Here is an 11,095-nt window from a genome sequence, read left to right on the forward strand (position 1 = left end):
TTGATTTACAAGACACAGAACAAGAGTACCAAGATGCTGCTGCTTCTGCTCACCATCTCATACCAGGGGGAAGACCCACTCTTAGAGTCCTGAGCCTTCTTTTGGTGTAGGTCATCTTCCCCATATCAGCTAGAGCTGCAAGGAGCGGCATGATTTGTCTGAAAAAAATGGTAAGCCACTGGATAGCACAGGTCTGGATGTGTGAAGCCCAAGCCCTGTGGCTAGTAGTGGAATGTCCCCAAAAGGCTGCGATGGGTAGTCAAACCAAAGGACGGAAGGTGGAGTGCCCTGGGAAAGCAGCTCAGTGTTCACAGGTGAGCCTGGGTCCGAGACCCTGGGGTACTGGAGGGTAGGTGGTGTAGCTATAGGAGGCCCAACAGAGGTATTTTTCTGTCCTCCTTACTTCAGGTTTGAGGATAAAGTATCCAACTCATTGCCTCCTTCTCAGCGGATGAGAGTCTCTGCACATCGGAGGGTGATCTCATGGCTTCTGAGGCTGCAGAGCAGGTTTCTTTCCAGTGACCTCCTGTAACACACTGTATTGAAAGCAGGAGTCTCTCTCCACGTGAGGATGTTGACACCTTTAACCATGCTGAAGATCTACAGTTTCTTTGCTTTGCTCTGATACTGTCTGGATTTATTGTCCAGTCCTCTTGTAACCCAGCTAAGTCAAGCAGGCAGCAAAGAGCGTTCTGCGGTCCTACATGTATTCTGCCCTTAAGCAAAGGAAGGTGCAGACATCCTCCCCAGATAAAAACGGTACCAGGTATTTCCTGGCTCTTACCTAACCTAAGAGGATTGCCCGGAGCATCTGAAGGGGAAGGCCACCAGTGGGAGCACTGGAGCCGGACTGAGCGCACAGCTGTGTTGTCAAATCAGATGGGTCTGTGGGACATGTATCAGATGTGGGCTGCTCCAGTTAGGCCTATCCCCAGCTAACCACTCTTGCTTTACCAGCTGAAGTACTCTCCTAGTAGACCAGGTGGTGTTATCGGGTCGGAGGGAGGAAATGAAGACATGGGAGAAGTGCCTTGGAAGTGCCACGGGGAGCTGCCAGGAGTGCCCCCTGGACAGAATATTCCTTGTCAAGAGCACACTGAAACGATCAGCTTCCTTACAAATGATCCTCAGTCACCTTTGTCTACCCATGCTTTGCCAGGGAACACCCTTCCCACTGGTAACATGTTAGTAACAGATCTCTCGGAGAGTAGTTTCCAGTGCTTGCCAGCTACTTTCCAGATGTGGTCTCTGAGTAAAAGCTTCCTGCCTGGTGGGACAGTAAGCCAGCAGAACGTGATCTGGCACAGCCTGCCCAAGTATGTTTGTCATGCAGGGGAGATATTTGGACATCAGGAAGTACTGGGGTAATAATGCCCCCCACTTAATCTCAATTCTGATGTGTGGGGCCATATGGTATTATTCCAGAGCCACTAATTACATGTTTATGTGATCTTTTTCACATAATAATTCAAAGATGTTTGATGAGCAGGTTTGCTAGTACGCTTCCATAAATATCCCAAAGATGCTTTCTTCATTCTTTTAAATGCTATTTTCATCTTCAACATGTTTTGTAGCTGTGAATTATTTCCTATGATTTCAATGCAAGGAATGTGCTAGTTTCCCTGAAGCCACCCATAATTCTAAGGGAAACCACTAAAACGGGGTTTTACCTCTTACACCAAAGTCTGAAAGCCAAGAAATTTTAAACCTCACAAACTTGGCAACACACAATATGTCTTGGGCCCTACACTGAGAAAAGCCTGAAATGTGTTTGTAAGTTGCTATATTTTCTCATTTCTCCATTAAATACCGAAGGCCTTGTCGATCTATCTTGTTTCTCCTAAAAATGCTTGCAGAAGAAACAGCAAGAAGGATCCTTCAGAAGGGTCTTGTTCTCGGAATGCTTTTAATTCTATAGGTTTGTTCGTTTTTCTTAATATCTATTCAACTCAGGTATCTGAGATTTCTTGCCTTCCCCGAAGAAGGTCCCAGTTCCCATCCCAAAAAGCCTCTGAAGTGCTCTTCAGCAAGCCAGAACAGAGAAAACTCGACTTTTTTGATAGTTTGATTTTTTTTTTTTTTTTTTAACCGTGTAAATTCATTTGTTAAGACTAAAATTTCTGGTCGCCTCCCTTACACCAGAAAACTGCCCAGCAAGAGTGGGGGGTGGCTTCCTAGGGGGGGCATCTTTAGGAGGGCTTGCAGCTCAGCCCCCCTAAGCAGCGTCTCCAGCAATCTTTTCCCCCTGCCTTCTCGCCCAAAAGAGCCCAATCGGCTCCGTGGGGCTGTGACAGCCCCCTCCCCGGAGGACCCCGCGGCGCCTGGGTCCCGCGTGTCCGTGGGGCCGGGCGGCTCGGCAGCAGAGGGCAGCAGGCGCCAGGCGGGGGGGGAGCCGGGCTCCGGGCCCCGGCTTTTTGCAGCCGGGCTTTCTCTTCCCTCCCTCCGCCTCTCCCCACTTCCACACCCCCCCCCCACACACCCCCCCCCCCCCCCCGCTCCCCCTCTACTTGAGCGGCCGCCGGGCTTCTTGCTGACCGCCGCTCCGGAGCTCCGGCCGGCAGGACGGGAGCATGGACGTGTGAGTGGGGGGGGGGGGGGTATGGGGGGGGCGGGTTTGGGGAGGGGAGACGCACAACCACATCTTTGCGGGGCGGGAACCGGCGGGTTAAACCCTTCCAGGAAGGAGAAGAGGTCAGAGGGGCTAAACTCATGCTCTCTGTCCCTCCATTAAAGCTTTGCTAGCACGTAGGCTTGAGGAAAAAGGATCGTTCCGGCTGGTGTTTTCCTGAGATCTGGGCAGTAAGCTTGTTTGGGAGGAACACTGATAGTCCTGTTCCCTTGAGGGGGAAAGGGCAGATCTGCTGAATGAGTTAAAAAATCAGTGCCAGCCCCAGGAGGAGAGAGATGGAGGCAGGACTGAGTGGAGGGCTGCCCGGGAATCACTGCAGGGTTGCTCCTCTGCAAACTGAGCTTGAGATCTTCAGATCCTCACCAAATGAACTAGGCAAAGATCCTAAACTAGCAATAAGCAGAATTGATCCCTAGCTCAGAGCCAAAGGGAATGAAACCTCCTCTTGGTTCTAAGGGACCCAGCATGACTGTTGGGAATAGGCAGATGGTGGTCAGGGAGTTCACCCATGCTCCTGCAAACTGCTTCGGGGCAAACTGCTTCCTGGGTTGATGAATCTCTTTGACTGAATCACGATGCCTTGCTGGAGCCTGGGTAGTGCTGGTGTCTTCATTTTAGCTGTCCTCTTTGTTCCTGAGTGATCCAAGCCAGAAGCTGGACCTGCAACTAGGCCTCCCTTGTTTGGATTGCATTAGGCAGCGCACAGTTCACTTGTGAAGTCTCCCCTGATTTTGGATGAACTTATTTTGTGCAATGTCATAGTTTACTTGCCGTGTTCACAGGCCGGTTCCTTTTTTCCTGTGGGCCTTCCTCCTTTTTGGAGTGATCAGTTCCAGTCCAGTTCCAAGAAAGCTTTTTGGGGAGATCAGATCCCCCAGTTATCCGAAGCCATATCCCAACAATAACATCAGCATCTGGAATATCCATGTCCCAAAAGGCTATGTGGTGAAGCTTACCTTCAGATATTTTGACCTGGAGCCATCCGAGTCCTGCTTCTATGACTATGTTAAGGTATGTGCATAGATAGCTGGGCCAAGGGGTGACTGGAGATGGGAATCTAGTGGCCACCACGTGCAATGGCTCTTTATTCACCAGGCCTCCTCTCATGCTTCCCACAAAGGAAAGAGAAGGAGTTAAAGAGAAATGGGTGGAGCGGGTACTGGCAATTCATGGCTGGGTAACAGTGATGCAGGGAGCAGACTGAGTTTTATGAGGCTACAGTGATTTCCCCTCAACCTTGACAGATCAAAGCAGACAAGAAGGACTTGGGCCGATACTGTGGCCAGCTTGGGTCAACCACAGGCAATCACCCAGGAAGAAAGGAGTTTGTATCCAAGGGGAACAGGATGCACCTGGTGTTTCACTCCGATATCTCCAATGAAGACAATGGCACAGTGATTCCCTACAGGGGGTTCCTGGCCTATTACCAAGCTGTGGGTAAGTAGGCAATATCATAAGCATGCAGAAAGAAGCCTGGGTAGCTCTAAGCAGTTTTCCTCCTTGTCAGGCAAATAAAGAGAAGCTGAAAGCAAGGATATGGATCTCTATGTACTTCCAGTGTACAGCAGAGAGGTTTAACACTTTGCTCCCCTTGTCTCTGTATCTCCTGTGTCTTCAGATCTCAATGAATGTGACCCAAACAATGCTGCTGAGAAAGATGAAAGGCCTCAGTGCCAACACTTCTGCCACAACTATGTGGGTGGCTACTTCTGTTCTTGCCAGGCTGGCTACCAGCTTCAGAGTGACCACCACTCCTGCAAAGGTAAATTGAAGTTTTGGAAGATCAGAGGGTTCCAGGAAAAGATCCCTTCAGCGAGGAAGAGCAGGAGAATTGACTTAGGGTGCAGCTGACAGGGCTGCCAAAGACACAGCTCACAATGTGACCTCTACTTTCTTCCTCTACACCAGTGGAGTGCAGCAGTGAGTTGTTCACAGAGGCGTCTGGGTACCTGAGCAGCCCTGAGTACCCCCAGCACTATCCTGGAGACCTCAGGTGTAACTACAGCATCCGACTACAAAAGGGTCTGTCTGTCATCCTCAAGTTCTTGGAACCCTTTGAGATTGATGAACACCAGCAAGTCCACTGTCCTTATGACCAGCTCAAGGTACTAGGGATTAGCAAACTCTACTTCCAATCCTGCTGCCAGGCCTGGACAGGTGCGGTGGGGACACCACTGTTCAGATGAGAAAGATGGGATCAGTACAGGGAGGATGCCCCAGCATGAAAGACTGAGCTCATCCCTTGTCTCTCCCTCATTGTGCTTAATTACCATTGTCCTGAGGTTAGCAGCTGTAGGGCACAGGCCCCTATGAGTAGAGCCGAAAAAATCATCCTTCTTCCAGTTTTATCTCCCTTTGTTTTAATTTCAAGATTTGAAGGGGTTTGTAGCTCTGATTGCCATGATAAGGGAGAAGCAGAGTTTGTGATAGGTCAGCCCTTTGTTCAGACCAGCAAAGATGGGTCAAACAACCAGCCCTGTTCACCATCATAGGCGCTGTAGAAAACTTAGTCTGTATTGAAAAAGGGATACTGGGGCAGGGAGGCATGTGTGTTTCTGTCTCTGTGATACATGTTTTCCTCATTAGATTCAAGCACGAGGGAGAGAGATTGGTGAATTCTGTGGCAAGGAGTCACCTGGCAGCATTGAAACCAACAGCAATGAGGTGGACATACTCTTCCTCACTGATGAGTCAGGGTTCAGCCGTGGCTGGAAGATCCACTACACCTCGGAGAGTAAGACATTTCTTCCCCACAGTCTACTACAGCCTATCTACACCATTTGTTAATACCAACTTACTTTGTCTCATCCTCTAACAGAAATACGGTGCCCACAGCCTGTCCCACAGGACAAGTTTACTGTCATCAGAGACCTGCAGCCTGTGTATCAATTTCAGGACTATTTTGTTGTCAGCTGCAGGACTGGGTACAACCTCATGGAGGTGAGATCCCTTCTCCACCCCTTCAGCCATATTCTGGCTTCTCTTCAGTTTGCGTAAGTCTCTCACCTCTCAGTAAAACTTTCTTTGGAGATTTTACTCATGGCAACCTCTTGCAATTTCTGTTTCTTCCTTGCTTCTATCAGCTTTCTTCCAGTGGTTTCTTCTTTCCTAGCTCCCTTCCTTATGCAGTTATTGTTTTGCAAAGCCCTCGTAGAAGATGAGAGACAAAGATCTCAGGAAACGTTAAACGAGAATATCTCTTTGGAAGAATATGACTCGAAGCAGAAGATGTTACCTGCCTTCCTTGCCATCCTATTGCCAGAACTGGGTAGCACCCCAGACTTTCCACGGTTTTATGATTGCTGGCTGCTGATAGCCTGGCCTGCTAATTTGTAGCCTGTGGTGGACATGGGATAGTGGGAAGGCAGCAAAGGGAGAGGACAGCAACTAGAACAGACTGCAGAGGGACAACTATTGGACAGCAATGAAAAGATGGACGGAGAGAACAATATTTTAATGTGGGGAAGGAAATGTAAGGCTCAGCACAACCAACAAAGATGTTTTTCTGTTCCATGCAGGACAACCGAAAGCTGCTGTCCTTCACAGCTGTCTGCCAGGCTGATGGGACATGGCATCGATCCATGCCCCGCTGTGAAAGTGAGTGATCCAAGAATGGGCATTATACTTTCTGTTGTGGCTTTTCCCCTCCAGGAACACGGGGAGTTCAGCCTCTATGACTCACATTCTCTGTGGCCATAGACTCATGGTTATGCTGTTGACTTTCATTACATGTTTCATTGCATTTTTCCACTTTAAATGTTTTTCCTCCCCTACAAAAATGCATAAAATATCACTAAACATTTGCTATAATGTTGTAACATCTAAAAGCAAAAGATCCCAGTTTGGGATCCATTTTTGAACAACCTCTTTCTGCCCTCTGCACTAACTGGTCCTTCACATCGTGTTGATGATTCAAGTTGAGCCTAAACCTTCAGGCAGTAAGGCTTTGATTCATCTCTTTTTTTTTTTTTTTTTTCCTTTTTTTGTAGTTGTGAACTGTGGCTACCCTACAAACCTGACCAACGGGGCATTCAGTTATGTTCACAAACCTGCAAATAACAACTACCAGTCAGCGATCACATACCGATGCAATGAGCCATATTATCACATTGTCACCGGAACAGGGGGTGGTGAGTCCTAATCCCACACAGACATTGAAATCTGCGCGTGAAACGCCCTTTCAGATTTCTGGTTAGTAATGTCTCCGCTCCCCAGGCTTAGGGCTCATGCTTTCCTCCTGTGAAGGCTCTCCAATCTTTCCTCAGCTCTGCAGCATGGCTTCTGAAGCTTGTTGTCTCAGCCTATTCCCACCCTGCTTCACTCCCAGAGCCCATCACATACCTCCTCCACACTCTCCTTAACATTTTCAGGTCTTATTCTCTCATCTGTAGTCATGATGTATTCTTCTCTAGTGGATTTAATTCTTTCACTGAAATTTGAGGCATGATGTCTGGGAATCACCAAAATTCTGAAACTTCACTACACCAGCCCAAGTTGCTACAGATGCAAATAAATAAACTCACAGTCCACTCCACTGTAATGCTGTTTACCTCTTTGGAATATTGTTTGGCAGCAGAGACATCTAAGGGCTAAATAACATACATACAGAAAAATCTATTTTTATGCATGAGGTCAGGAAAATTAAGGCAACATTCAAAACCATTCACATGCCTTCTTTTTGCACCTGAGATGTGATTTGATGACACAGGAGCTTTGGTTACAAGAACAGTATAAGCAGTTCATTATTGCCTTGCTGTGGTTGCTCATTTAGCCTCCACAAAAAATGTGGATTTTTAAGCTGAATCAGTTCCTGGATATGGTTGCCAGCACGGATGCACAGTTCTGCAGCATGCCTGAGAGAGGTGACATGCTAGCACTGGGGCCAGAAGCGGGCAGCTAAGGAGTTCTTTAAGTTGGTACTAAAGTTGAATTTGGTTATTCTTGCATCTGAGTTTAACTCCTTCATAAAGAGTCAGAGCTCAATCTCATCAGAAAAAAACCAGGAGCAAGTAAATATAAGCACCAGCCAAGTTCTGATGGGGAGTCATCATGATTTAGTCAATTTTGAGAAAGAACAGCAAACACTTTCTTGGAAACATTTACTACAGTGTAAGATAAATTATATATAAGTTATTTTTAGTCACCAGCACAAACTTTCTAAGAAGAGCAAGAATGCTGGAGGTAGTGGAATTTGTGTTGCAAGGTGACATGTGAGTTAGCTGACCTGCAGTATAGCCTCAGAAATAGATGCGGAGCACGTACAGTAACTGACTCATCTTTTTCCTGTTTCTGGAACAAACCACCTTGTCCTACTCTCTGCAAACTACAGAGAGCAGAAATTTGAATCTAAAATCCATGTCTTTACTTCTGCTGTCCCTTCTTTGGGCTAAGTAAGGTCAAACAGTTCTCTGTAAGCATAAAGTCTTAACTTCACCCAGATGGCTCTTCAGGCTTTTCTTCTACAAAAGCAGTGCCTGAGCTTTTACCGGTGGAACCGCGGTGCTTTGAGATGTACATGCGATCCTACATGGAGACATTACAGACTATACCACAGGCAGCTTTTCGTGGGGAAGGGTGCCTTTGGGATGAAAGGGCTGAGTGCAGCATGTGGGACACCTTGGAGAGAAGAACCCCTTGAAAACCTATTCCATTCCATTCCATTCCATTCCATTCCATTCCATTCCATTCCATTCCATTCCATTCCTTTCTATTCTATTCTATTCTATTCTATTCTATTCTATTCTATTCTATTCTATTCTATTCTATTCTATTCTATTCTATTCTATCCTATCCTATCCTATCCTATCCTATCCTATCCTATTCTATTCTATTCTATTCTATTCTATTCTATTCTATTCTATTCTATTCTATTCTATTCTATTCTATTGTTCTGACCCCATACCTGTAGGCCTGGGTCTCATTCATTTCCCTCTCATCCTATAGACAGATTCACCTGCTCTCCTGAGGGAACCTGGGTGGATCAAGATGGCCAGGTGAGGATTCCTAACTGCTTGCCAGGTCAGTAAAAAACTCTGACTTTGTCTGGTATTTATGAATTCATGACTACAGTTAGTACAAAGCCGGGACACAGCGCAGGGAGGAGAGTGAGGATAATGGTATCAATGAGGGAGGACAGAGAAATATATCCAGGAAGGCAAAAAAAAAAAAAAGATTAAATTGAACAGTGATGGTGTAGGAAAGAGGGAGACAATCCAGGGCATCAGAGGGTGTCATGATCTCCTTGCATTTCTCTGCAGTGTGTGGGAAGCCAGTGACCCCCATTACTGAAGTCCAGCGGATCTTGGGCGGCAAGTCAGCAAGCAGAGGCAATTTCCCTTGGCAGGCTCTGACTGGCATCCACGGGCGAGGGGGTGGTGCGCTCCTGGGCGATCGCTGGATCCTGACCGCTGCCCACACCATCTTGCCCAAAGGGGCAGGAGGGAGCAATGTAAGCCTGGGCCAGCTAGCAGAGGAGGCTAAAATTTTCCTTGGCCACACCAAGGTAGAAGAGCTCCACAGGATGGGTAACCACCCCGTACGTAGGATCTTTATCCATCCAGATTACAACCATAAAGATGACCACAACTTCGATGGGGACATAGCCCTGCTGGAGCTGAAACACCCAGTAACCCTGGGCCCTACAGTACTGCCTATCTGTCTCCCAGATACTACCAACACCACGTTCTACATGGATGGGCATATGGGCTATGTGAGTGGCTTTGGTGTGGAAAAAAACTTTATTTCAAACCATTTGAAGTATGTGAGCCTACCAGCAGTTGCTCGAGAGAAGTGTCAGAGTTGGCTGGACAGTAAGAAGAGAGATATGCCTATGGTTTTCTCTGAGAACATGTTCTGTGCTGGCTTCCTCACAGTCAAACAGGATACCTGCCAGGGGGATAGTGGGAGTGTCTTCACAGTGTTAGACAAAGAAAGTGGTCGCTGGGTGGCTACTGGTATTGTTTCTTGGGGTATCGGCTGTGCTGAAGGTTATGGCTTCTACACCAAGATCCTCAATTATTTGGACTGGATCAAACAGATAGTAAGGGAGGATGGGCTCTAAATGCTGCTGTCCTACTAGCTGAGGAATTACCGATAGCATATAAATTTCTAGACACAGCAAATTGTATCTTAAAGCTTTTGATGATATCTCAAAGGCTTTTCAAACGTGCAGACCGCGTAACCACCATCATGAGCACTTCTGAAAGCCACCATACTGTTTGATGAATTTTTGGTGGTACCATCAAAGCTTACCAAAGCTGCTGTGCCATTGGCAGCTTGTGGGATGCCTTTGTGGATGTTGTACTTCTTTCAAATCCTATTCCTGGATGAAGCCTTAATAATATCGGGAAATCTCATGGCAGCAAACCTGTCATTGTTTGAAGTGGTGATGATATCATCAGACTACTGCAGTCTGCTTTTGTATTCTGTTATGCGGGGAGGTTGCAGGGCAGCAGACTTTCTTGAAGGATGTGGTACTTTGTGCTGATTACAGTGAGATTCTGTTAACTATTAAAATAATTGCTGGAGAATCCAGGTGTGTTATGTTTTTCTGTCTTCAACGGCTACTAAATATTCCCCATCACTGGAAGCAACTTACGGACTTTTTATAGTGATTGCTTTACTTACCACTAAAGTGTTTTCCCAGTGCTGCAATGGCATGTGGCAGTTGCTCATCTGTCACAAAACTACCATTAGACTACCCAGTCTGAAACTCCAGGTGGCTTCAAGGGAGGCAAAAATAAGTTGTCTGTGTGATGCCACATTCAGAAAACACCAACCAATCTCATGGAGAAAAGAGCCCAGGAACCTTTACTGATCAGAATCTGAGGATACATTTTTTTCATACTATATGAAATAAATCTCTGACTGCAGGACAGCAGCTCTAAAATGGTGCTGACCCAGACAGAAAATGACCCCTCTTGTGTTCCGGGTATTCTCTGGAGTTGTCTCTTGACTCGTTTTGCTACTGCAGGACAACCTACCTTTCTCTTGTGAATCACCGAGAGAACTGAAGTCTGCAAGAGTTTGATAGGGGAACTCTGGGGACAAGGTGACAGCTGCCTTCTCACACTGTTTTCTGTGAGATCCAGCTCCAGAACTTCTCAGGTGTCAATATCTCTCATTTGCTTTTGAGATAATATACCCCGGGGAGTGATTTGTGAAACTGCACACCTGATATAAGTTCACCCATCATCTCCAGGGGTCAGATTTCTGTTGATTTTTCCCATTTGTACGGGCAAGAGAGGAGCATGAGAGGCAAGAAGAGTGTGGAAAAACAAGGTGTCCAATTGTACAGGAGTAATGGATAAACCCTGGTCTGGGGGAGGGAGGGGAGAATTAAATGTATGCAACTAGGAGGTATTCCAGGTGAATAACAGGGAATTTCTGGAATGCTCAGTGAGTACAGGTGACAAGAACAACCAAATAGCCAACTCTTCAGTCCTTGTAAAAAATGTGAAAAATTTC

At 46.7% G+C, this 11,095-nt stretch overlaps 1 protein-coding gene across 1 annotated transcript; it reads left to right on the top strand.

Moving 5' to 3' along the window:
* Window positions 1–2,480: 2,480 nt before the first annotated feature.
* On the top strand, window positions 2,481–10,158 carry C1R (complement C1r). The gene is made up of 11 exons (XM_042788617.1): window positions 2,481–2,578; window positions 3,412–3,640; window positions 3,874–4,066; window positions 4,248–4,391; window positions 4,538–4,734; window positions 5,216–5,363; window positions 5,448–5,569; window positions 6,148–6,226; window positions 6,619–6,759; window positions 8,573–8,647; window positions 8,887–10,158. Exons 1-11 carry the CDS (start codon window positions 2,571–2,573, stop codon window positions 9,687–9,689), a joined length of 2,139 nt encoding a protein of 712 aa, XP_042644551.1. The 5' UTR covers window positions 2,481–2,570; the 3' UTR covers window positions 9,690–10,158.
* Window positions 10,159–11,095: the final 937 nt, after the last annotated feature.

Source organism: Tyto alba, unplaced genomic scaffold, assembly GCF_018691265.1.
Source record: "Tyto alba isolate M040663 unplaced genomic scaffold, T.alba_DEE_v4.0 Super-Scaffold_14, whole genome shotgun sequence".
NCBI classification, from domain to species: Eukaryota; Metazoa; Chordata; class Aves; order Strigiformes; family Tytonidae; genus Tyto; species Tyto alba.

What these genes read in the sequence shown, in the direction of transcription:
- C1R (XM_042788617.1), top strand. An exon ending in GGCCTATTACCAAGCTGTGG is followed by an intron (nt 4,067 to 4,247) that starts GTAAGTAGGCAA and finishes CTGTGTCTTCAG; the next exon opens with ATCTCAATGAATGTGACCCA. An exon ending in GATCCACTACACCTCGGAGA is followed by an intron (nt 5,364 to 5,447) that starts GTAAGACATTTC and finishes ATCCTCTAACAG; the next exon opens with AAATACGGTGCCCACAGCCT.